At 50.6% G+C, this 24,237-nt stretch overlaps 10 protein-coding genes across 11 annotated transcripts; 4 read left to right on the top strand and 6 right to left on the bottom strand.

The window, feature by feature from the left end:
- Nucleotides 1–42: 42 nt before the first annotated feature.
- Nucleotides 43–846, bottom strand: ATP3 (F1F0 ATP synthase subunit gamma; the record flags this gene model as incomplete). The annotated part of the gene is made up of 2 exons (XM_046091165.1): nt 43–622; nt 791–846. 2 exons carry the CDS (start codon nt 844–846, stop codon nt 43–45), a joined length of 636 nt encoding a protein of 211 aa, XP_045947142.1.
- A 1,246-nt stretch (nt 847–2,092) lies between these two features.
- On the top strand, nt 2,093–4,868 carry TOP1 (DNA topoisomerase 1; the record flags this gene model as incomplete). The annotated part of the gene is made up of 4 exons (XM_046091166.1): nt 2,093–3,865; nt 3,929–4,168; nt 4,234–4,683; nt 4,734–4,868. 4 exons carry the CDS (start codon nt 2,093–2,095, stop codon nt 4,866–4,868), a joined length of 2,598 nt encoding a protein of 865 aa, XP_045947143.1.
- A 1,798-nt stretch (nt 4,869–6,666) lies between these two features.
- LDX57_009439 (NAD-dependent epimerase/dehydratase family protein) lies at nt 6,667–7,930 on the bottom strand (the record flags this gene model as incomplete). The annotated part of the gene is made up of 3 exons (XM_046091167.1): nt 6,667–7,577; nt 7,655–7,816; nt 7,885–7,930. 3 exons carry the CDS (start codon nt 7,928–7,930, stop codon nt 6,667–6,669), a joined length of 1,119 nt encoding a protein of 372 aa, XP_045947144.1.
- A 2,093-nt stretch (nt 7,931–10,023) lies between these two features.
- Nucleotides 10,024–11,272, bottom strand: LDX57_009440 (uncharacterized protein; the record flags this gene model as incomplete). The annotated part of the gene is made up of 3 exons (XM_046091168.1): nt 10,024–10,731; nt 10,801–10,876; nt 10,950–11,272. The coding sequence occupies 3 exons, from the start codon at nt 11,270–11,272 to the stop codon at nt 10,024–10,026; spliced, it is 1,107 nt and encodes a 368-aa protein (XP_045947145.1).
- Nucleotides 11,273–11,916: 644 nt separating this feature from the next.
- LDX57_009441 (uncharacterized protein) lies at nt 11,917–13,339 on the bottom strand (the record flags this gene model as incomplete). Its single annotated transcript, XM_046091169.1, has 4 exons — nt 11,917–12,805; nt 12,859–12,986; nt 13,064–13,161; nt 13,237–13,339. 4 exons carry the CDS (start codon nt 13,337–13,339, stop codon nt 11,917–11,919), a joined length of 1,218 nt encoding a protein of 405 aa, XP_045947146.1.
- Nucleotides 13,340–13,611: 272 nt separating this feature from the next.
- Nucleotides 13,612–16,923, bottom strand: RIM13 (calpain-like protease PalBory). The gene is made up of 5 exons (XM_046091170.1): nt 16,744–16,923; nt 16,414–16,494; nt 15,971–16,329; nt 15,672–15,897; nt 13,612–15,616 (listed from the first exon to the last, which is right to left on the bottom strand). The coding sequence occupies exons 2-5, from the start codon at nt 16,462–16,464 to the stop codon at nt 13,718–13,720; spliced, it is 2,535 nt and encodes an 844-aa protein (XP_045947147.1). The 5' UTR covers nt 16,465–16,494; nt 16,744–16,923; the 3' UTR covers nt 13,612–13,717.
- ANT1 lies at nt 16,919–18,907 on the top strand. 2 transcript variants are annotated; one of them, XM_046091171.1, is made up of 4 exons: nt 16,919–17,402; nt 17,476–18,023; nt 18,080–18,317; nt 18,373–18,907. In XM_046091171.1, the coding sequence occupies exons 1-4, from the start codon at nt 17,302–17,304 to the stop codon at nt 18,494–18,496; spliced, it is 1,011 nt and encodes a 336-aa protein (XP_045947148.1). In that variant the 5' UTR covers nt 16,919–17,301; the 3' UTR covers nt 18,497–18,907. The 2 variants fall into 2 exon arrangements, with proteins under 2 accessions (XP_045947148.1, XP_045947149.1); XM_046091172.1 differs by having other exon boundaries at nt 17,381–18,023.
- Nucleotides 18,908–19,275: 368 nt separating this feature from the next.
- On the top strand, nt 19,276–20,262 carry lcl3 (thermonuclease family protein; the record flags this gene model as incomplete). The annotated part of the gene is made up of 2 exons (XM_046091173.1): nt 19,276–19,692; nt 19,807–20,262. The coding sequence occupies 2 exons, from the start codon at nt 19,276–19,278 to the stop codon at nt 20,260–20,262; spliced, it is 873 nt and encodes a 290-aa protein (XP_045947150.1).
- A 371-nt stretch (nt 20,263–20,633) lies between these two features.
- ADK2 (adenylate kinase ADK2) lies at nt 20,634–21,408 on the bottom strand (the record flags this gene model as incomplete). The annotated part of the gene is made up of 2 exons (XM_046091174.1): nt 20,634–21,166; nt 21,237–21,408. The coding sequence occupies 2 exons, from the start codon at nt 21,406–21,408 to the stop codon at nt 20,634–20,636; spliced, it is 705 nt and encodes a 234-aa protein (XP_045947151.1).
- A 907-nt stretch (nt 21,409–22,315) lies between these two features.
- PRI2 (DNA primase subunit PRI2) lies at nt 22,316–23,986 on the top strand. Its single transcript, XM_046091175.1, has 2 exons — nt 22,316–22,959; nt 23,018–23,986. The coding sequence occupies exons 1-2, from the start codon at nt 22,366–22,368 to the stop codon at nt 23,777–23,779; spliced, it is 1,356 nt and encodes a 451-aa protein (XP_045947152.1). The 5' UTR covers nt 22,316–22,365; the 3' UTR covers nt 23,780–23,986.
- The last annotated feature ends 251 nt before the right edge of the window (nt 23,987–24,237 follow it).

The raw sequence follows: 24,237 nt of genomic DNA on the forward strand, positions 1-24,237 counted from the left end.
TTTAGTATCCGAAGAACCCAATGATATTACACCATGCAGACACTAACCGGAGCTGGTGATAGCCTCCTCGGAGTAGGCCTCGACGGTGGTAGGCTCGTAGCTCTGAGCGTTGAGGAACTTGTTGTAGATGATCTTAACGCTGGCGTAGTCGGTGGGCAGCAGAGCGATCTGGTCGGCAACAGCCTGGGCATCAGCGAAGGTAGGGATGTCCTTGCAGACGTTGGCGAAGCTCAGAACCAGAGAGCTGGCGTTGGTACGGGACAGCTGGGCCTTGGCCTTCTCGCCGAGAACGACGATGTCGGAGTTGGGGTACTCCTGGAGGACACGGCGGGTGGCCTTGCTCAGACCGGAGTGGATACCACCGCAAAGCCCCTTGTCGGAGCTGGCGACAACGAGCAGAGTCTTCTTGTCGTCAAGAGGCTTGGTCTCGGCCTGCTCGAAAACGGTGTTGGAGGTCTGACCGTAGTTCCGGGAGTCACCCATAGCCTTCTGGGCGCGGGTGAGACGGGTCGAGGCAATGACCTTCATGGTGTTGGTGATCTTTTCAATGTTCTTGATGGACTTGAGACGGCCCTCGATTTCACGCAGGGTCGCGAAGTTGGCGGCATTGGGAGGCGCAGCGCTTCAAGAAAATTAGCAATTGACCATGCCGCTCCTTCCAAACTCTCATCATCGATCGAGATGCTTTGCGGATGTCGCGAGTCGAGCTGGCCGTCTGTGTGGGAGAGGGGGAGGGTGGAAAAGGCGATATCCGGTGTGGACGGTGACGACCGGAGGATCACGAACTTACCGGGTCACAGCAGCACTGCCGGCCCTCACGGCCGGACGAACAGCACGAGAGAACATAGTGAAGATGAATCGGAAGGTCGAGGGAGGTGAAGGTAGAAAATGACGATATTGGAGCGGAAGAGGGGAGGGGGGCCGCGGCAAACACTCGGTGCTCTGCTCTACGAAGAGAAGACAGACGTTGAGTTCGAACTCTCCTGTTTCTGTTCTTCCGACTCCCGGCTGCACGGGATTCCCAGCCACGCTAGGCCTAATCGGGTGGCTCTTGGCTCCGGCCGGACGAGGCGACCAACTATGCAACACACGCACAAATCAAGGCCCCAAGGCCGAAATTCCCCGTCCCCGGCCACCTCCTCCAGGCATGCAGGCAGCAAGCAACATCCAGCAATGAGAAAAAAAAAAAAAAAAAAAAAGAAAGAAAGAAAAAAACTACACAGCCGCGGCCTCAGGCAGCGATACGAGTGGCTGACTGACGGTCCGGAGAAACGTGAAGATCGCCTCAGGCCCCAACCCCGACGGCCTCGTTTTCCATTCCATTCCTTCTCTTTTCTCTCTTTCCTCTTCTCTCTCTCTCTCCCTCTTCCTCCGTCTTTGTTTTCTTCTTGCTCACTCCACCACTTCCCACCCTTCCAACCCTCCTTCCCTCCAATTTTGTCTCCCCTCTTCCTCCGTCTTCCACTCAATGCATCGGCGTCTCCCTTGACATCTGCCATCCTCTCAGCCTCCTCATTGGTCAGCTTGTCATTGACCTCATCGATTCGGAAAGCGCCAGCTCTGTTCTCCCTCAGACTTGGCAGGTCAATCTCGAGTCCCTTCCTGTTACCTCGGGCTTACCTGCACTCCCATTCTTTGGTCCGTCGCGTCCCTAATCACTACCGCCCTCAAACCATGAGTTCTTCAGAAGACGATACCCCGCTTGTGAAAGCGAATGGTCGATCTTCTGGTGAGTTCCCCGTTCCTGACTATTTCCTCCCATTCGTGCGTTGCTTTTCCCAGCCTTTTCGCATCGCTTTCCTTCCACTCAACCTCGCCTCTCGATCCAGCATACTCAACCCACCTACCTTACAGCAACTTTGAGCTCTTCTTTCTCTCACTTTTCTTCTCACATTCTCCGTTTCTTTGATTATTTCACTCGCCACATCACTCTAAACATACCATCTCTACTTACACCCTCCTCTTGTTGCAACTATAGGTCCCTCTAAAGACGTCACGATGGGCGACGCGACGGAGACAAATGGCCATGTCGACCCCGGCGTGTCCATTCGATTTGGACCGGTGCAGAACGATGGCGACGTAGCCATGAAAGATGCCGACTCTCAGGCCGACGCCGGCAAGCGAAAGTCCCGATCGAGTGTTGGCCAGAGGAAGTCATACGCAGAACCAGAAAGCAGCGAGGAGGATCAGCCCTTGGTACGCCAACTCCCGCCGCGCTAGTTCTTCCCTTTTTACCCCAATTGTTTGCGACTTTCTCGCCGTCGCTATTTTGTTTCAGCGGCTGACAATTCGACAGAGCAAGCGCCGTCGCACCTCCGTGAAACATGAAGATCCCGAATCGGACGACGATGTCCCCCTGGCCCTGAATGGACGAAAACTCCCCAAGGCCTCGGAGACCGCTATCGGCGAAGAATCCGATTCTGATGTTCCCATCGAGAGAAAGCTCGCATCGGAAAAGAAACGCATTCAGCAGAAGGGCGAGAAGGCCGCCCAGGCCAGCCGCAAACCGGCCACCCCGAAGGCCACTCCGAAGACGGCGGCCGCCACCAAGAAGCAGGCGAACGGCGTTAAGCGGGAGCCTGCTAGCGAGGAAAAGAAGCCCGCCGCGAAAAAGGCAGCAGCAAAGCCAGTCAAAGCCGAGCCCAAATCTGCGCAGTCTACTCCTGCGAAGAAGAGCACTGCTGCCAAGCCCGCGAAGGTCGTGAAAAAAGAGGAGAGTGAAGAAGCTGAGGAGGGCGAGGAAGAGGAATACCGTTGGTGGGAGGATCCCACCAAGGGTGACGGCACTGTCAAGTGGACCACCCTTGAGCACAACGGCGTTGTGTTCCCTCCTCCCTACGAGCCTCTTCCCAAAGACGTCAAGTTGAAATACGACGGCATTCCAGTCACTCTCCATCCAGATGCGGAAGAGGTGGCTGGTTTCTTTGGAACCATGCTGAACTCGACTCAGAATGTCGAAAACCCCACCTTCCAGAAGAACTTCTTCATGGATTTCAAAGACATTCTCAAAAAAACTGGCGGTGCGAAGGATCCCAAGGGTAACAAGGTCGATATTAAGGAATTCGCCAAGTGTGACTTCCAACCGATCTTTGCCTACTACGATGCGAAGCGTGCCGAGAAGAAGGCTCTTCCTCCAGCCGAGAAAAAGCGATTGAAAGCAGAGAAGGATGCCGAAGAGGCACCCTACATGTACTGCATGTGGGATGGCCGCAAGCAAAAAGTGGGCAACTTCCGCGTCGAACCCCCTTCGCTTTTCCGTGGGCGCGGTGAGCACCCCAAGACTGGTCGCGTAAAGTCTCGAGTTCAGCCCGAGCAGATCACCATCAATATCGGAAAGAATGCGCCGGTTCCTCCACCTCCCGAAGGTCACCAGTGGAAGGAAGTCAAGCATGATCAAGAAGGAACGTGGCTTGCCATGTGGCAAGAAAACATCAACGGCAATTACAAATACGTCATGCTTGCAGCCAATTCCGATGTGAAGGGCCAAAGTGATTTCAAGAAGTTCGAGAAAGCCCGTGAGCTGAAGCATCACATTGATCGCATCCGCAAGGATTACAAGAAGAACCTCAAGCACGAATTGATGGTGGAGCGACAGAAGGCGACTGCTGTCTACCTCATTGATCAATTTGCCCTGCGAGCTGGTAATGAAAAGGGCGAGGACGAGGCCGAAACTGTCGGTTGCTGTTCCCTGAAGTACGAGAACGTTACTCTCAAGCCGCCAAACAAGGTCGTTTTCGATTTTCTGGGTAAAGACAGTATCCGATTTTACGATGAAGTCGAAGTCGACCCGCAGGTGTTCAAGAACCTGAAAATCTTCAAGAAGGCACCCAAGAAGGAGGGTGATGAAATTTTCGATCGATTGACGGTAAGGATCAATCAACTCACACTCTCCCCTCGTTGACCTCACAGAACGCTGACTATTCCCAAGACCTCCGCCCTTAACAAGCATTTGTCGGTCTACATGCAAGGACTGACTGCCAAGGTCTTTCGTACCTACAACGCTTCTCATACCATGTCGACTCTACTCAAGGACATGAAGGCAACCGGTAACAATGCCGAGAAGGTCAAGGCGTACAATGATGCAAACCGCAAAGTTGCCATTCTTTGCAACCACAAGAGGACTGTGGGGGCAAACCACGCCGGGCAAATGGAAAAAATGAGTGAAAGAGTAAGCCCTATTTGGCCTTATCCGAAGCTAACATTCATCGCTGACTTGTTTCTCTTCGCTCAAAGATCAAGGGTCTTCGTTACCAAAGATGGCGTCTTAAGCAGCAGATGCTCGACTTGGAACCCAATCTCAAGAAAAAGAAGGGTGCTAAGTTCTTCGAGATGGACGAGGACATTGACAAGGAATGGGTCAAAGAACACCAGGCCTTCTTGGTTGAAGAACAACGACAGAAAATCACCAAGAAATTTGAAAAGGATAACGAGAAACTAGCTGCCGAGGGTGAGAAGGAAATGAAGGCCAGCGAACTCGAAAACCGTCTGGATGCCGCGAAAGAGCTGGAGAAGAAATTCAGCAAAGAGAACAAGACGGGTAAGGTAGAAGCTGAGGGCAAGGGCCCCACCGTTGATAAATTGGAGAACGCCATCCAGAAACTGGAACAGCGTATTGAAACCATGGAGCTCCAGGCTCAGGACAAGGAAGACAACAAGGAAGTTGCCCTTGGAACTTCCAAGATCGTGAGTTATGCCCATGCATAGTCGATGAATGATGAACTAATACAGAGCAGAACTACATTGATCCTCGTCTTACGGTCGTGTTCAGCAAGAAATTCGATGTCCCCATCGAGAAGTTCTTCTCTAAGGCCTTGCGGGAGAAGTTCGATTGGGCTATTAAGTCCGTTGAAGGGGATTGGGAATTCTAAACGCACCAAACCAATGAAAACGACTGGAATCAGCTCGAAATTGTACTATTGCATGATCTGTTCTTATATATTTCCTTTGCTTTTTTTTGGTCTTTTTTGATTCTTATCTTGGGAGATGGTAGACGGACTGTTATATATTCTTATTTCCTTTTTTTCCCCTCAAAGTTTGGGTTTTTCATCGTTCAACAAGCACTTTCTTGCATAAGCGCAACCAGTGCTACCCTCGCTTATCCCTTGACATTGGAAAGTTAAATATGAAAGACGCTTAGAGCATACCTATACAGTATGACTGGCGCACCATTTGGTCTTCGAAAAGAGCATTTCCACGGTGTTCATTTGCTTCATTTTGTTCTTCCTCTTTGGCCCAAGACCATTTCAACTTTTTTTCACGTTTTAAATACTGCGGGTTTGCTATATTTATTGAAAGCTCAAGCCAGGAGGAGAAAAAATTTTGAATTGAAAGAACGAAAAGACATAAAAAGGAGGATCAAAAACAGAAGGCTAATGGTTTAAGGTCTACAACCGCCTGATCTGATCTTATTCACCTTAACTGGTTCAGTCTAGATATAACCTCTAGCTAGTGGCGGCCCTCTTGAGATTATATAGAACTTTTTTTCTAGCATGACCGTGACCGAAAATCTTCTTACTGTATTGAGAGCAAAATCTTTTTTTATGTACACAACCTACAAATGAATCGTGTCTCTGGGGGTTTAGAATCGATTAACAGGTGTGCGTAGCAATTACAATTGACCAAAAAATAGCGTAAAATAAATCGGAATAAGATAAAACCCATTGCTTGATGAAACGAACGAGTCCTGTCAATCCTCGTCCATGCAAAATGCAAAAGAGCAGAGAAGAGGAACCAGAAATAGGAAAGGATGCGAAGGGAGAAAATAACAGGCTTATATACGTATGCATGTACATAATTGTCCTAGCGTATCAAGCAGGACAACCAGGAAGGAATAGTTCAATAGACAACAGGATCGTTGTAGATATGAGCCGGGGAAGTAATGATGCACGCTGCATATGGAGATAGGTAAGTAAGGTCAGGAAAATTGCGCATATGTATATATGTAGTCGACAGTCGACCAGGAGACCAGAAGATCCAGCAATAGGCTCATCCACCTCATTCATACATATTGAGGTATAGGTATAAAGGTGGGGAACGCATATCAACAACCAAAGCTAAGTGTCTAATGGAAAGGACATGAAATGATATAGAATGAGGTGTTGTTCATGATAAAAAAGAAACGAAAGTCGATGAGAACGAAAACGAAAATGCTATTTCAAATGATATCAAATCCAAAAGCTGAAGATAGATGGTGTTCTAGAACAAACCAGTTGCTCATGGACAACCACAAATATAGGGAAGAGAGAACGGGATGTGAAAGTTGAAAGCCAGAAAATTATAGATTACAGGCAGGGGAGAGAGAGAGAGAGAATTGGCCGTTGAGGGATATGGGTATGGCAGTGTCGAGCGATGAGAGGGTAGGAGATCATGGGTTGAATGCAGTGCAGTCTATGTGCTCAGGTAAAGGTCGAGATCAATCAATCGATCTATAAATTTTTGGGATGTTGCGTTTCTTCTCCCTTTCTTTCAACGAGAAATTGAAATAATCGAGTCCGGTCGAGGTATAAACAGCGCTCGTCAATGGGTAGTCGTGATTGGTCGCTCTCATACTCTGTTGTCAACTGTTTTCTTCTTTTCACTTTCTTGTGGCATTTCCATCCAAGCTTTTTCCATGGTTGATCGAGTCATAAGGATTAAGGTGCATAGAAATTATTGGAAGAGAAAGCGTTAGGGCCACCAGCCCATGCGTTTGTAGCTTTCTACCATCTCCCGTACCGAGTCCGCATTGAATCTCTCCCGAGTGGGCTTCCACCCGGTTGTCGTTTCAAACAATGTACCATCAATCGACATGTCCTGGTCCTTGAGCACATCCCTCTCCAAGAAGGGACTGATGGGGCCGGGTCGCTCAATCTTCGCTTGCTCGATCAGTTCAGCCCAGACCTGCAGGCACTCCTCGTTCATGTCGTCCAGCACGTCGTCGAGATTCATCTTGGCCAGCTGGGAAGCCAGGGAACCGAGGAAGGAGGTCTTGATGCCGAGCACGTCCAACAGCGCTTCGGCGATGTGCTCCTGGCGGGTGTCTCCGTGATCCACCACGTTGAAGGCGATGGGCTGGTTCTCTCCGGGAGTGGTGTTCGCCCTCCACTCGGCGGCCTTCCACAGGGCGTCGGCAGCGTCCTTGACGTAGACGGTGTTGATCTTCAGATCCTTGGTGTACAACAGCTCCAGATCCTTCTCAATATCCTGGTGGACGCGCGCCAAACAGATGCCCGTCGCGAAGTAGCCGGGGTCGTATTCTCCGTAGACGTGCGGTAGGCGCAGCACGCAGTAGTTGAACCCGGGAATTTTCTGGATCTCCTCGCTAGCCTTCAACTTCCACTTGGCGAGTTTGTTCCACGGCTGGATCTTGTCATCCTCTTTTCGCGGCGTCGAACCCCCCTTGTAGACGTGGGCGGTGGAGCACTCGACATACGAGCGGATGCCACGGCGAGCGACCTCGCGGGCCAACGCCACTGTCAAGTTGTAGCTGCGGAGCTCGTAGACGTCGTCGGGCTGGGAATGCCTCGTCTCGCCGCCGCAGTTGATCACGTAGTCGAATTGTTCGCCATTACTCCGATCGAAGATACGCGGGAAATGTTCTAGAAAGCCAGGGGAAACAAATCAAGGTCAGCCATGCGTTTTCCTATCAGCACGGAATTTTCCAACTGCAACTTACGTTCCCGACTCGCGTCTGCCTGAACGAATTTATCCTTGGAGCAAGCCTGTTCGAATTCGGGCGCCAGCCACGCGAGTTGCGGCAAGACCTTGTCTACCAGTCGAACTTCCGAGGCGAGGTTATTTTCATGAATATAAAGAGCCAGATGACGACCGATAAATCCTAGATTTAACGAGTATGCGGGTTAGTTGAGACTGCTGAAGATGGTGCGGGCAGGGGTCAGTTCGTACCCAACCCTCCAACGATCAACACGGACGGCTTCTTGTCGTCAGCCATGATGGAGAGAGACGACAATGATAAAGAAGAAAAAGAAGAAAAATTCAACAGTCGACAAGACGAGGGGATCTCGAGCTTGCAGCGTGGTGACCTGGTTGTTGGCGCCCCGCACCCAAAGAAACAATGCGGGGAGGAAAAGGGGCAGACGGTGGGACAAAGACAAGGATGAAGCCGGGAAAGAAGAGGCCGAGATAGGATGAGATTCTTCGGAGCACCGAAAATGAGGGGGAGAAGATAGTCGATTGAATTGGGTTGGATTGGATTGGAGAGTGAATTAATTAAGAAACGAGGCCGAGGGGAAAGGGAGATGAAAGAAAAGGGAAAGGATAAAGAAAGCGAGCGAAGGCAAGAATTGGGGACTAAACGAGTTAACGCCAGGCGATCAGCTGCCCAAGCATCCTTTTCCAAGTCAATATTAAATCCTCTAGTATCGAATTAACTACCGCTAGCGATTCCTGTTGATTGCGCGTGTTTCGCCTCTATCTATTTAGTATTCCGTGATTACATTTCTACTTGTCTTTTTTCTTCATTTCAACTCCTCTGGGTGCTTTCCTCCTGCACAACTTTTTCAGAGAAAGACCTTCCCTCCAACAATCTCCCTCCATCCAAACATCCCATCCCCAAATCCTCAAAGGCCTAAAAAGGATACACCAGAAACAAATCGAAATCACCAAATGAATCCAAATCCCACACCTCCAACTCCAACAAACGGGTCCTTAAAACCTAGGGTACCAAACTTTCCCACCAACTTTGCCAACTTCCAACCGAACAAAGTCCGTTAGCGCTGCATCTAGAAATTTCGCCGGGTTTAGTGTCCCCAACTCCGTCCGACTTGATTCATCATTTCTTCCCCTGCCAAGCGCGCGTTGTGGGACGCTTTCCGTTCTTCAGGGACACCGTCCGATCATAGTTCCGCCTCCAAGTGGAAACGAGAGGGGGGTGTTCATTTTAATGGGAATTGGGCGAGCTTGAGGCTTGGGAAATAGGGGATGAGCCTTTGCAAGCCCTTGGGACCTTTTCATCATAGGTATCCCATTCTTCGTCGAGATAAGGATATGGGTTCTCATGGACAGAAAACCTCCCTCCGACGCCTTCCCTCCTGGACGAGAGACAGGTCAAAACGGATCGTCTCAAGGAACTGGATGATCTCCGACCGAGTCAGGATCATCGTGGTGGAGACGCGTTTCCATTTATCGACTCCGTTGCTGAGTTGAGTCCTTCCTGTCTGAGTATCCTCTCTCTTTCTCTTTATCTCCCAATCCCGAGTTTCATTAGACGAACTAGACAGTCTAGCACTGAACAAGCTCCCAGCTCCGAGGGAAATTTGTCATTGGGATTTGGATCTGATAGTTGACTTGAATCCATTGGCCAGGACTAAAGGAAGTCAAGCACCCAAGGAATCAATCGAGTTCCCCATTCCCGACCGAAGTCCACACTGTATTTCCCGAGTTCGGCAGATGGTTTCCGTAGAACCGACGCTATCTTTTCGATTTATTTGTTTAGGGCCTGTGGTTGGCTATTGGGATTCGGTATTAATCTGCTATCTAATTAGTATTCGCTGACTGGGATCGTAGTCAGTAGCTAGTTGGTACAGACTACAGAGTATATGTAGATAGGAGATACGAGATGGCCTGCCGCAAACGCAATGCAGACCTGCAAGGGGGTCGAGGGCTGCCTCGAGCTTGTGTTGACGTCAAGTCAAGTCTTTGGATCACCCAAGGAAATGAAATTCCCCGATCCCACAGAAGACTCGGACTTCCCAAGATCCCCAGACAAGGATCGACTGGCTGTTCCATGGAATATCGTCCTGATCCACCCATGGTTCGTGCGACAATTTGGAAGAGCTCTACTAGTTTTCCCATGAAAACTGGGTTTGGGTCTGCAGGTGCAAGCTATTGATCGGTATTTGATATTTATTCAATGTCCTCTCGATCGTTTCTGCTCAATCCATTTTCTTTGCTCCGCTGGATCCAAGACATTTCCGTTCATCATCTAGCAAAGTTGACATCCCAGTCAAAAATCAAAACTTCCGAGTAGACCCCTCAGCCAAACAGTTATCCAGTTATCCAGGACACAAGGAACACAAAAGATGCTCATCCCATAACATGAAGCCTCACAAGAACCTTGAATCCATCGTAGAAAAAACTGTCCTTGCTGAGCTCACTCTCCTTCCACGCTTTTTCCAACTGTGTCATAACTAGTTTCCAGTCCTCATCCCGGCCCTGACGAAGGCGCATTTCGAAATCCGACCAGGTAAACTTCACCGAAGCCGCCACCACGACCGGCGGATGCTCGAGCTGCACGTTGGTGAGCGCCTGCGCGTGACTGTCCCAGTACTGAAGGGTACATTCGCTCAACATGTGGGACAGAAAGGATACGGTCGAGGTGAACCTTTGGAATGGAATCCAGGTGGGTGCCAGGCCCTGCTGGTTGGAGATGCTAACCAGAAAGTGAGTCATTCCTGCCATATCAGTGTCTCTACCAGTATCAGTGTGAGAAAGGGTGGTGACAAGCTCCTGGGTCCCTCGGGGCATCGACTTGTCCCGATCAGCAATAATGTCCTCGTCGGGGCTGGCGATGTCACGGAAGGGCCGAATCGACAGGCTACCGCTGGACTTTCGAGCGATGTGGCGTCTCGATTCGTCTTGGGATGGAGATGAAGATGGAGATGGGGATTGACTGAGACATTCGTCTCTCTTTCTTTTCGCTTTGTTTTCCTTGCGAAGGGCGGGCTGAGAGACGGGCTGAGAACTGTTGCAGGGCTGGACAGGTGGTTTGGGCGTAGAGGGAGCGGCAACTGCCTATGTTGTTGTGATTGATGCGTTAGTCTCAACGTTTTAGAGATCCACGAGTCCAAGGTTCCGACTTACCTCCATCGACTGTCTAGCAGTTTTCATGTGGCTTCTCGCCTTTCGCTCTAACAGAATAGCCACAGCCCGCACAATTCTACCGAGTATTAGTCTCCGGAAGATTGCATCGAAGCAGTCATGAGTATGTACTCGTGGAGGGTATGACTTACTCGTCCTTCCGATCAGGGTACACACAGAGACAGCCAGGGTCATCCAAAGACTCTTCCAGCAGATGCTCTTTGCGATTAGTCTCGGTGCCCCAATACAGCTTTCCCCAGTCTTCCACAAAGCTGGTCGCGCAAAGCTGTCGCTCGGTCTTGGACTTCTCCAGGTCGGCCCATTTGTATCCGTATTTTTGCACATGATCACGAACTTGGGTGATGAAGTCGTGGTGGTGATCCAGTTTCAAGTCAAGGAAAGTGGTGAACATACGGTCACGACTTTTGGGGGTGAGGCCGCCCTCGTCCAAGAGCTCTCGCATAGGATGGACCATATTGGATTCCTGGGATGGTTGACGGGTCGTGGTGTGGCTGGTTGTTAGTGTGCTAACAGATGGTCCCATTCCCTTGAGAAAGGGTCTAAAGTAGAAGGACAAGTCTGTCTGAGTTGATAGGAAAGCGGCGGAGGGGAGATGGTAGTGGGAGGTAGGAAGATGAGAATGTGAGGTGAGAGAAGTGAGAAAAGTGAGAGTCTCTACTAGCTAGGTCTGACAGTCAACGATGACTAGTCAACGACGAGTTAATGGCAACTGCCATGAATAGAATCAGGTGACGCGAATTTTCACAGCAGCCTCCCCTCCTGGCAGATCTGTGAACAAACGATCATTGAGAAGAGGTACCAGACTCCCCAAGACGGGCGAACGATCTAGTAGTTTAACAAATAGATGTCTAAACGCATAGGTAAAAGAACTAAGAAGGGACTGATAGCTTGGTATTGCATGTTTATCCTCACGGTAAATTCTATTCCAGTGAAATGTAGTGGCACTCGTGGGTCAAAGAGATTCATTCAGCAATCATTCAGCAAGGGGAATATTACATATCGTCATCATCGTCCAGAGACTGAGAAATAAAAGAGCTCTTAATGGGAGAAATGAAAGTCTTAACGTTCCTCATTCAGTTGTCAAACTAGGGCATGCATTTACTCAACTCCGAGCTGTTTGAGCGAGTTCTTGAGCTCTTTAATAGCAGTGTCCACGTCGTCAAAGGCCAGAGCAGAGACGGCCCAGCGAGCATGTTTCTGAGCCTGTGCAATAGCGTTGTCATCCACTGCCGATGCGTTCGCTGAGCTGGGTGTAGAGGCTACAGGTATACGGGCTGCTGAGGGCATAAACTGGGGTGCGGGACGTGACACCACAGGCAGTGGCCCAGGCGATGGCTGCGCGGGAGGGGGAGGCGATCTGTTAGAGCTGTAAAAAGCTTTGGCATCAAAAGACGTTCCTGTTGGGCTTCTATCGGGACTGGACGACGGGGGCGGGAAAGATTGGAATGCATTAGGATCCCCAGACGAGTGGTGCCTGCCAATCTGAGTCGGGGTATCAGGTAGAGTCGGCGCAGATGCGGACGATGCGAATGTGTCCGGCGCCGATGGAAGATTCAAGGGCGCGCCTTGGTCGTTATCGACATCCGTGCCCGGAGACGGCGCATTATGCTGGATAGGCCGGCTATCGGCAAAAGCGGTTGGAACTTGTGGTAGGGTAGGAGTCGATCCTGAAGGTTGCGCGGAAGATTCATCGGGAACTTCTTCCACAGACGGCTGCTGCTGTCCTGGTAGGTTTTCAGGGTCGGCTGGAGGAAGGGACTGAACAATCGCCTGCACTTCCGGATCATCTTCCTTCGGCTCGAGATTATCCTCTTCAATCACTGGATTCGTCGCATTGGGGTCTTCACCAGCCTTGATAGCCTTCGCAATCCTCAGCGCATGGTACTTGGCGAATTTGATCTTGACGGCGAGTTCGGGCTCTGGGGCGTGCCAAATCTGGCAAAGTTCGAGAAATGTAGCAGCCGCCTGGAACGTATCTGCAGTTTGTCTGGAACATTTTAGTTGTGAACCCCCGTGTGGCTGGACACCCTTGCAACGTACTTCGTCACCTTGTTGGCCCTCATGGTTGCCTCTGCTCGAGCGAAGACCTCCAGACCGAACTCCTCCACGTAGGCATTGGCGGCCACTGCATCCGTCACGGTATCATTATCGGGGTTCTCTTCCTTGAACTTCACGTAGCGGCATGTCAGTTTCCACGATCGGCCTCCTCGATCCCCCTCAAGGCCGGGTTCTGCGCCAGACGTACGGTTTCCAACTTGTCCACAAGGTTTGTCGTGTACAGCTTGACTTCGTCATCGGAATGAAGGCCCTTTTCGATAATTTGGTTGACGATCCAGAAATTACCTGCCATGAAAGAACAATTGTCCCTTGTTAGTCAGTTGCCCCTTTTCAATCATGCAATAGTGGCACATCACTCACACCAGTAGGCGATCACGGGCTTCACGCGTTCCAGCTGAGCGGCCCTGACGGCAAAGCGCCCAATGTCTGCAGATTTCAGACCGGCAGGAATGTTGCTCGCCATCTGTGCGACAGCGATAGGAGGTTAGGAGCGAAGATGTATGGTTCAGTGGGCGGAGGCGAAAGGACAAAGCGAAGGGAAGGTGTCAAGCGGGATGACGTTGGACTCCGAGTGGGCTTTCATCGGCGCCCGCTCCGAGACTGTGGAGATGCGCTTGGCTGGACAAGGCTGCAATCTCCTCCGTAAGGAGTACCTCAGTACGCATAAGTGCAATCTTAATAGCGATATCGGAAATAATTTGTGTATTGCTTAGGCGACAATTAGTTTCCATTCACAGTAACTGGGTATTCACATTATCATTCCACTGTATGTACAACTCTAACATGGTGTTTACAAGTCAAGACCAAAATACATGCACATGCTATGTACTCCGTATGCTCTTCAAACATCTTCCACTATCCACTCCCCAATTTCCACTCTCTCTTCGGCCAACGCTTCCACCTCGAAATGATCTTCAACCTGACCTCCAGGACCGCCGATTCTCTCGATGACAATCCAAGCTCCGCCTTTCTCCTCGAGTCCTGGCTTGATGTCAAAATCCTCGACACGCACCCCCGATATCGCATCGCTGTGGTTTCCGTCTTCCGAGGTCGCCAGGGTCTCTTTGTAAGGTCCTTGGCCGAGTTCTACGGTCATCAAGGCAGGTGAAGGACCAACAGGATGGTCGCCAATCACCGACTTTCGGCTTCGCGCGATGAGTTTGATCCGTGTCAATCGCGGGACGTGTAGAGGAGCTAACATCCGATCCCTTCCCGGGGGTAGTACGCCAATATCTGAAATGACTGCACGTCGACCCGCTGCCTCTGGAGCAAGCGCTTTCACTTGGCAAGGAATTGAAGATGAAACCCAGAGCGTGAATTTGCCAAGTTGATCAGGGGCAAATGTAGAGCACACAATAGTATAAGGACCTGGCTCTAGAGACCTCTTCTCTGCGAGGCATCCAGCCCGACGATAGTCACCACTGTCGGTAATTATATCGCGGCTTCGAACTCTTGATATGCGATTGCCTTTGGACCAGAAAAGTTTAACATGGGTGGCAAGGTCGACATCTGACGACTCGAGCAGAAATGACACGTCAGTCACATCTGATGTTACCAAACTAAATTGAGGATTCAAAGGATAGCGTGCTGACTCTGCATTTCCACCCGCAGTAAGAGGTGTCCAGGCGCCTTGGACCTTGCTGACACACATGTGTTCATTTTGGGCCTGTGCGATCTGTACCGGTGAGGTGGAAAGTGCGGAGAGTGTGAAGCTCTGACTCAAGGAAGGTAAAGACTGTTCGGAGGCGACAACCGTGTACGTCGTGTTCGGGGGCATCTCCAGTCTCATGAGAGTGTTGGGCGAGTCAACATAAGGACCACGATGCAAAGCTGTGTCACTCAAGGAAACTCTCTTCCCTCTAGCATTGAAGACATAGATGCTTATAAACCCCGACTCGTCATATTCTTGGTCGTGCGCAATCGTCCTGAAATGTTTTCCGAGTAGTATCCAGACAGTACCACCCAGTGCACAAGTAACTGCAAACTGAGGGTTCTTAACAAAGCAGCCGGCTATTCCTCTACCGCTAGAGAGATCCCAAGTAAAGTGGATATCTTCTCGATATTTGAAAATCTCCGGATTCCAGTTCAAATATAGGTTCTCGAAATTCTGGAGAACCCTTTCGCAGTCCATCCAGAAGGTGCCCGGCGCAAAAGACGGCGGATTGTGCGGTGGATCAGCCGGGTTAGAAATGCATTCGCCTTCGCCATCTACCGCATCTGCTCCGGCCCAGGGGTTTTTCACAAGCATCTGTCGACGGCCCTTGGACTCCTTCATGTCCAAAATTGCGTAGTCATGCTCGCTGACAAGACCCAGCTCTTCCTGTTCCCGCTCGGTTAATTCCCCGGTGCCTATTGTCAGTAAGACATCCCCTTGATGGAAGGCCTTGGCGAAGCGCCTCCAGAGGTCGTCACCGGTCACATCCTCGCTGTGAAGGAAGACCTGCTCGGGGATCCAGCCCGTCAACACCCACAAGTCTGTCCCAGAATTGCTCCCAGGGAAGTCGTAGCCTCCGCGGAGTTTGAGGTATGCTTTTTCAACAAGGGCCGGCCACAAGAATGTGGGGTTGTTTCGGTCAATCACATGAAGAGATCTTGAGGTCTTGGATGACGGCAGGCGATCGTCAATGATTACCTTGCGAAAACACCCATTAAAATAAAAGCGAAATATGTATTTCCCTGACGGTGACGGTTCCGGATTTGCCTGTACGTGTTCACAGGGGTAAACCACGGGTAGAAAACGCTGCTCCCTGATCAGTCCAACCGAAGATGCAAGCTGCTATTCGAAGGAAGCCAACCTTTCCCATACCACGTTCCAGTCTCGAAGTGGTGGCACAGAGACTGGCAACAACAGAACAGTCGGTCAGGACGTCTTGTACAAGATCAGTCTTTCCAGTAACAGACATCACGGGCTCTACGACGCTATTCGGGTCCTCGAAATCCCCTGCTAGCAACTCAGCGGGTCGTTTCCAGCCACCAAATATGTGTTTCTGAAGATCCGAAAGATGAAGATCGGGTTTGTCGCTATTCCGGGTCAGCCAGTTCAAGGTTTCTTAAACATAGCTCAGAGATACACGCTAAGGAATCAACAACATACGTAAAAGGCTTCCCATCTTCCTGTTCAAATTCGTCCAGACTTGGGGACCTGGACCACGGCGGAAAGATGAATCCATTAAGCTTGGCCCCTTCTAGGAGTATAATTTCTTCACGCGTGGTGAGTTTGCGGGTGGATGTCGGAAGTGTTGTTTCCTGCCCACGCGCAACAGATTGCCAGTCCTGCGATACCTTGATCTTTTCAGCTCGGGTGAGCCAGTCTTTGCATTTTGCATCCAATGCCTGTTTATCCCTTGGAAGCGTTGCTAATTTTAACGCCTTCATGTAATTCTCAGTCACGTCGATCGCAGCCTCCAGTGCCTGTCTTTGAGAAGTGGCCGAAGATACATCCTGTTCGGCTTTCTGGTTACTGGTTAGTCAATTGCGACACTAATATTCTTTTTGTCACGTTGGTATAGAACAGTGAATATTCAAGTAGGTATGTACCAGAGCTTGGGTAATTAAAGCCTTCTGCGAGGTAGCGTTAGGCCTAGACATCCTGGCCCACGAGGGGGAGGATCCGTCGTTCTTTAGAAGTCAGTCTTCGATCACATTCATAAGCCGCCGCGTCGTAACCCTCTGGCTAGATCGACCGAGACCTATCAGAGCAAGCAGTTTGGCTTGCAGTGAGCCCTGCCGAAGGAGCCCGTGGAATGCCCGAAAGCGACATCCGAGGTCAATGACGCCAGCGCTCTCAGGATCCAATCAGCAAGGGACCGATGATTACTAAATAATATACCAGGTCTGTTGAAACTTGGAGGGGGCAGGATTTCTCACTCTTTTCTGCGCGTTAACCTTAAAGGAGATCTCCAAGTGTGACCATGGAGCGGGTTGGGGGGAGTGGATGAAGCGTCTTAGCGTGTTCGGTGGGGAGGAACGGGAGTGAAGAACAAGTTCGGGCGATGGACCTCGGCTCGTGTCCAGGTGCTTTCTTGGGCGCGGCCGAGGTGTGCCCACGGACTCGCTGCTTCTGCCGAGACTGAGCGTGAGGACGGAGTTAGGTTTCTTGCCATTCCAACGCCAACTTCTCTTTCTCCCAGATCTGCGCTTTCTGGGATCTGTGTTTTGCTTTCTCTTTCTTCTAGAGCAGAGTGATCTTGTCTACAATAGTTCACAATTATTTTCTTTCTTCTCTCGTCTTCTTACGTCTTTTTTATGCGAGGGACTTTTCCCCCCCGCTCGGAATTTAGCTGCGATCTAATTCCGCATTTCTCTCAGACCGAACAAGCAAAAGAACAAGCCAATTCTTAACAACTAGGGCTTGAATATACTTGCTCGTCCTTGGACGATACTATAATACTCGAAAATTATAAAGCTTTCGTCTGATTTACAAATATGGCTGGTCAATCGAAACCCGCGCTCTCCCCTTGGGGCAGTGCGGTTGCAGGCGCAACTGGCGCCGTACTCGCTAATGCCATTGTATATCCTCTTGATTTGTACGTTGAAATACCCTCCGTATCGAGTCTTTCGGGGATGATGTGCGCTAACATACACTCTGTTGCCATCAAGGGTCAAGACGAAACTTCAAGTCCAAGTGAAATCAGCCGCCGATTCGAAAGACGGTCAAGCGAATGAAGAGCAATATAAGTCGACGTTGGATGCCATCAATAAGATTATGGAGCGAGAGGGAATTGAGGGTCTATATTCCGGAATCGCAGGATCTTTACTTGGCGTTGCCTCTACCAACTTCGCCTATTTCTACTGGTACAGCGTCGTGAGAACCCTCTACATGGCATCGAACAAAGTACCTAAACCCCCCGGCACCGCCATCGAGCTTTCGCTTGGAGCTGTTGCGGGTGCTGTCGCTCAGATCTTCACGATCCCCGTCGCGGTCATCACGACGAGACAACAGACTCAGCCCAAGGAGGACAAGAAGGGCTTGATCGAAACGGGTAAAGAGGTTGTCAACAGCGAGGACGGCTGGTCTGGTCTGTGGAGAGGCCTTAAGGCTAGTCTTATCCTGGTCGTCAACCCGGCCATTACCTACGGCGCCTACCAGCGCCTGAAGGACGTCCTTTTTGCCGGAAAGAACAACCTGAAGCCCTGGGAGGCTTTCCGTAAGTCAAAGGATTAATTGTCCTATTTCCTTCTGTCAGGCTAATGTGTTTCATAGTTCTCGGGGCTCTTTCTAAGGCTCTGGCTACCATTGTCACGCAGCCGCTGATTGTTGCCAAGGTCGGCCTGCAGTCGCGGCCACCTCCTGGTCGTGAGGGAAAGCCTTTCAAGACCTTTGGCGAGGTTATGCGCTTTATCATTAAGAACGAAGGACCCCTGTCCCTGTTCAAGGGTATCGGACCCCAGATCCTGAAGGGACTCTTGGTGCAAGGTCTACTAATGATGACCAAGGAAAGGTATGAACCTTACTTAGTGAGCCGTTGGGCATGACGTCAAGCTAATTACTTCCAGGATGGAACTCACATTCGTTCTTCTCTTCGCTTACCTGCGGAAAATCAAGCAGGAGAAACTCCAGAAGGCCGTCGATAGCGCTGCATCCAAGGCCAAGACCAGTCTCCCCGCGACCCTGAAATAGGCGCTTTAACCTTCTTCTACCCTTTGCTCAACGACTGACTGCCCTTTCTTATATTGTTTTCTTTTGGACTTTGGGATGCATCTCTTTGGTTACTATCTGGTTGTGATTTACGGCGTGTGGGTTTGTAGATTTATGGTTTCTTGACACTCTAGAGTCAGCACTTTCCTGTAAATTCCCGGCAATTATCGAGTATAGGACTTGCCGTAATTCTGAAGAATAACATCTAGATAGACATATGATACAACTCATCGTACATACACAGTAGTGATTTGTTATGGGCGCGCAGCCAACTAAATGCGTGTATTGTGCCAGAAAAATCACTTTCGCAACGACAGAATTCAGGTTTTTGTGTTGGACTACAATTGATCGCCAGCACTATTGCAAAAATATACATCCATGTCCTTTTGTAAGCTGGAACCTTTCATACAATTCTAAATTGAAATGAATTGTTTAAATGCAGTGAGCCAAAAATAAACGCCCATACAATATTTCTCTGAACCAAGAATAATCTAATCATGAATGTTAATAGTGAGCTTCTATACTTCTGAGACATATACTGGGTCTACTTCTCCTATCCCAAGCCACCCAACCTTGACCGCCCCCCCGAATGACCGATTCCCTCGGCAACAACCAAAGCGGCCTCAACCAAACCAAACCAAACGGCCAACTATTTAGACCGAGTCCGTGATCACACCTCAGGGATGCAATAGCCCTCACGATATTACCTCACCCTCAACGCACGTAATAGAACAACCCAATCACCAAAGGCATGAGCCGTCATGCGCTGGCCGCCATGGGCTTCGGAATCGCAAGCCCAAACAACCGATGAATCCAAATCGCTGACCGCATCCCTCTCCTCCACCGCCTCTTCCAAAGCTACCGATCTCAAGAAATGGCTGTTGGCGCTTGACTGGGCCGCCTTCGCCGAGCCTCGAACCCTCCTCTCCACCGCTATCCTGACGACCGCGATCCTGGGCGCCGCGCGCCTCCACCGCCGCTATCTAAGCCGCTTCCCCGACGCCGTGAGTATCTCGCCATGGTACTTCCGGAAGAGGAGCCTCCTGGGCAAGGTCACGAATGTCGGTGATGGTGATAACTTTCGGATCTATCATACTCCTGGCGGGAGGCTGTTTGGGTGGGGTTGGTTGCCGTGGAAGAAGGTTCCGACGGCGAAGAAGGATTTGAGGGATAAAACGGTGCGTTTATTCTTTTGTCACCCTAGGGTGTGGCATGCTATGGTGTCTTTATATTTCCCTATGTGGAGTGTTTGGGGTTTAACGAGGCTAATATGTTGTGCTGTGTCTATCTAGGTTCACGTGCGCTTGGCTGGTATAGATGCCCCCGAACTCGCGCATTTCGGTCGCCCGGAACAACCTTTTGCTCGCGACGCGCACGAGTGGCTGACGTCGTATCTCACCAATCGTCGGGTCCGCGCCTACGTACATCGCCAGGACCAGTACCAACGTGTCGTGGCGACCGTGTATGTGCGACGGATGCTGGACTTCCCGATCCCGTTCCGCCGTCGCGACGTGTCGTATGAGATGCTGAGACGGGGACTGGCGACGGTGTACGAGGCAAAGGCTGGGTCGGAATTCGGCGGTCCGAAGATGGAGCAGAAATATAGGAAAGCGGAATGGTGGGCGAAGAAGAAAGGGTCGGGGCTCTGGAAGGGCTTCCGGGGTAATAAGGACTGGGAAAGTCCGAGAGAATATAAGACTAGGATGGGCGCGCAGGACCAGTCGCAGGAAAACGGGGGAAAGAAATGATGCGGCGATATATACTCTTGCTTACGTCTTGTTTTCTACTCTCCATGTTTGGCCGGCCGTTTCTTATGATTTTACGATTGATACCCCAGGGTATGATGCTGCGATATGACTCTGATATGACCGATCGAGGATCGGCATCGCTCGCGGTGCGCTTGCTTTGCGATTTAGTAAATGAATACATAGAGCCATTAGACATAAAAAAGCATGAAATGTACCCAATCCCTGTGTCAAGGTACACAAACCCAGTATCCATCCACAATATCCCGTTAGGAAAACATGAAAAAATGCAGAACGCCAACCAACAGACAGTAGTAATATATAATACATAGGAAGGAATTAATGTTAGGTATATCCGGAGGGCGCTGATAACGCTAGCAGAACTTTCGCTCGATCTCCGCGAACAGCTTCGGACTGATTTCATCGCTGGTGTCGCCCTCAACGCGCCATAGACAGCCCTTGCGCTGGTAATGATCGAGCAAAGCCTTGCTGGTCTCTTCGAACTTGCGAAGGCGTTGAGTCCATGTCTCTACCGAGTCGTCTTCTCTCTGTGTCAGTTTCTCTCCGGTGATATCGTCCTTGCCAGCCACCTTGGGTGTATTGAACCCAATGTTATATACTCGGCCAGATGGCTCGTGGATCCAGCGAGACGCTATCCGCGAGAGAATGACCGATGGTGGCGTGACGAGCTGGACGACAAAGTTCACGGGGACAAGGGAGTCAAGGCTCGTCGCCTGGGTAGCGGTGCGAGGGAAGCCGTCGAGAATAAAAGAGGCCGAGGAGGATATCGAGGACGGCGACGAGGCAGTCGTCCAGCCCTTTGATCTGAACTCGGAAGAGATAAGGTCAAGGATCATCGAATCGGGGACAAGATTTCCGGATTGCATCGTAGCTTCTGCCTTGAGACCTGTGCGGATTGGAATGGTTAGCCGTGGTGCCCGGTGACTCATAAATTCAACGATCAAACCCAGGCCTACCCAAGGGTGTTTTGTTTCGAACATTTTCACGCAAAAGATCTCCGGAGCTAATCGAAGCCAGCTCGGGAAACCTGGCGAGAAGTCTCTCCGTCTGCGTTCCCTTTCCGACGCCTGGGGCTCCGACAAGGATGATACGGGCAGCCTTTTTGAGCTGCCTGGTGGTGGGTGTCATTTCACCCTTTATAATTGTGTGTAGGGTACTGTTTCAATGGAGGAAAAGAGGGGGTTGTTCCTGGAGGATAGAAGCGCAATGGCGTCTTCGGGCTGTTGGCCGTTGAGACGTTGAGGGAAGCGAAGTGGTCACGGTAGAAGTGGACGTCAATATATTCCCATTCTGATTCGGGACTTAACGGCACTGAGAAATGAACATTACTGTCTCAGCCTTGGCATTGAATGGCGCAGTTGGCGAGTGGATGTATCCAGGTTTATAGTTGAAAGCTCAAGGTTTCGGATGGTTGTATCAAACCGGGGAAGCGCAAAATCCGTGGGGTTATAGTTGCCTTCCCGGTTAGGCAGTCGGTGAGCGGGCCTCGTATCGGACTTATCTCCGGTGGGCGATGTCGCGGGTGCCTCCAAGCTCAAGGCTCAAGCAATCAGAATGAGAATGGAATTTTTGGGGCGGAGTGAACAGGAATAAAAAGTCAAGAATGTTTCTTTAGACTGTCATTTATAGCCGACATCCCCCGTACTGGACGCCCCGGCTCATACTGCTTCGATCACAAGCAAGGACCGACCTGGAACGGGTTTAGCCGGTTGGCATTAATTAGTCCTCGGTTGGCGACGCTCACGTGACTGTGACGCGCTCCCCCACGCGGCGCGCGAGAAGTCGCGACGGGCGGGCCGCAGCAGAACAGAGGTATGATTTCAACACCAAAGACGAGTTCTTGGTTGCGGTAGGAGTCGCACCACAGCCGCCCAAAAATGATCAGACAGGACTTCCAGAGGGTCGACCCGAAACGACGGTCGAATCTCGACCACAAAAAGACCCAATTCGCTGTCCCGGTGTTCAAGCAGCAGGACTATCCGCATCGGTTGAACTTCTACGAAATCCCACCGACTGCAGAGATTACGCTGGAACAGTTTGAACAATGGGCTATTGATAGATTAAAAGGTATGCGATCCCATCGCCATGGATTTATTACGTCTCTATGGATGCTCACCGTATAAAATAGTCCTGGCTGAAATTGAGGCCTGCTCTTATCGAAACAAATCGCCCGCCGAAACTGCGTCTCACATTACACCTCTTCTTCAGAAATTCCTCCCCCTTTCCTCGAACACATCCTCTACCCTCGGTGCTGGCGACCCGCGACTGAAAAATGAACGTCAGAAAGATCACTATTCGCATTTCATCCTGCGATTGGCATTCTCCTCCACGGAAGAACTCCGCCGGCGATTCGCGCGGGCAGAAACGATGCTCTTCAGATTCCGGTTCCTACAAGATGACACGAAAGAGAAGCGTGCTTTTATAGAAAGTCTGAATCTCGACTGGGAGCCTGTTAGCGATGAGGAAAGGGATGCGCTCTCGGAACACCTCATAGGCGCGACGCCCGGTTTACGCAACGTTGATGAAGAGGCGTGGTACAAGGTGGACTGGGAGAGGGTCCCCGAGTTGGTCGAAAAACGTTCAGTGTTCATGTCGAAAGGAAAGGCATACGTTCCCGGCAAAGAACAATTGAGTATGATCATTGCAGAGTTCACCGCTCGACTGGAGCGTGCGCTTGAGGTATGCGTTGCAACTTCCAGGTCGCGGACCACCGAACCTTGGAGCTAATGATAACTAGCTTACGAGTCGAGCCTTACCGCGCTTAGACGAAGATGATCGACTCACGCCTATCCTTGATCATTTGTCGAAGAATTTCGGGAGCGCAGAATCAACATACTCCGAAGGCGAAGGCTTTGTCGACGGTGCTCCTATCACGGCCGGTAATGTCGACAAACTATCTCAGCATTTCCCGCTCTGCATGCGCAGCTTGCACATGTCGCTGCGCAAGAACAACCACCTCAAGCATTATGGCCGTCTTCAGTACACACTTTTCCTCAAGGGTATCGGGTTATCGCTGGAGGAGTGCATTCTCTTCTGGCGCCAATCCTTCAAGGGCTTTACGGACGACGAATTTAATTCCCGATACAAGTACAATGTCCGCCACGCTTACGGAGATGTCGGCGGCGACGTCAACCGCAGGGGGCGAGGATATCCGCCCTACTCGTGCCAAAAGATCCTCGGTGATTCCAACCCCGGTGCTGGCCAGACTCATGGCTGTCCGTACAGACACTTCTCTGTCGACAACCTTATCGGGCTTCTTCAGTCGACAGGTGTCCATGACAAAGACTTGCTCCGGGGTGTACGTGAAGACGTCGAGAAGACTCGGTATCATATTGCTTGTAACCGAGTCTTTGAGTGGGCACATAAATCGGACATCAAGAGAGTCAAAGAAGACGGATCATGGAGCCAGACGGATTTGGACACCATTGTCCACCCCAACACCTACTTCAAACGGAGCTACCTCCTTAAGCAGGCAGGCAAAGCTCCCAAGAATGCTTGAAAAGGGTCTGCGGGATAGGTCCACGATGGCAGAGACACGGGTGATGTTGATTATTACTTTGCCCCTGCGAAGATGTTTTTATGAGGCGTTTGGGTTGGGTCATGGAGACATGCGGATTTCTTCTTATCCCGTTCTTCCTTTTATATTCTCATTGCGCATTAGGAGTAAATATACTACGACATTAATCTGCAAAGCTTTTCAAAGATAGAAACCATTGGGCGTAAGAGGACTACAAGTCGCGCCGGTATAGGTGAAGTAAAATTGCACGCCATTAATGCAAGAATAGGTTTGTAACCACCGCTGATTCCTAGTTTATCCAAAAGGATCATAACGACCTTTCAAAGCCAGGTGCCCAGCAACGGGTCGGGGTTATTCTTCGCTCGACTCGAAAAACATCTTCGTCATTAAGAGACAGAAGTTGCTAAATGTAAAGGTCGTCGGCGTGAAAAAAGAAATTC

This window comes from Aspergillus melleus (genome assembly GCF_016097325.1).
Source record: "Aspergillus melleus strain CBS 546.65 chromosome Unknown contig5, whole genome shotgun sequence".
NCBI lineage: Eukaryota > Fungi > Ascomycota > Eurotiomycetes > Eurotiales > Aspergillaceae > Aspergillus > Aspergillus melleus.

Coding starts and splice junctions, on each gene's coding strand:
- RIM13 (XM_046091170.1), bottom strand. CDS start 16,464: ATGTCTAGGCCTAACGCTACCTCGCAGAAGGCTTTAATTACCCAAGCT. Junction 16,330..16,413: donor CTTTAATTACCCAAGCTCTG/GTACATACCTAC, acceptor ACCAGTAACCAG/AAAGCCGAACAGGATGTATC. Junction 15,617..15,671: donor TGGAACGTGGTATGGGAAAG/GTTGGCTTCCTT, acceptor ATCAGGGAGCAG/CGTTTTCTACCCGTGGTTTA.
- ANT1 (XM_046091171.1), top strand. CDS start 17,302: ATGGCTGGTCAATCGAAACCCGCGCTCTCCCCTTGGGGCAGTGCGGTT. Junction 17,403..17,475: donor ATTGTATATCCTCTTGATTT/GTACGTTGAAAT, acceptor GTTGCCATCAAG/GGTCAAGACGAAACTTCAAG. Junction 18,024..18,079: donor GAAGCCCTGGGAGGCTTTCC/GTAAGTCAAAGG, acceptor TGTGTTTCATAG/TTCTCGGGGCTCTTTCTAAG.
- PRI2 (XM_046091175.1), top strand. CDS start 22,366: ATGGATTTATTACGTCTCTATGGATGCTCACCGTATAAAATAGTCCTG. Junction 22,960..23,017: donor GACTGGAGCGTGCGCTTGAG/GTATGCGTTGCA, acceptor AATGATAACTAG/CTTACGAGTCGAGCCTTACC.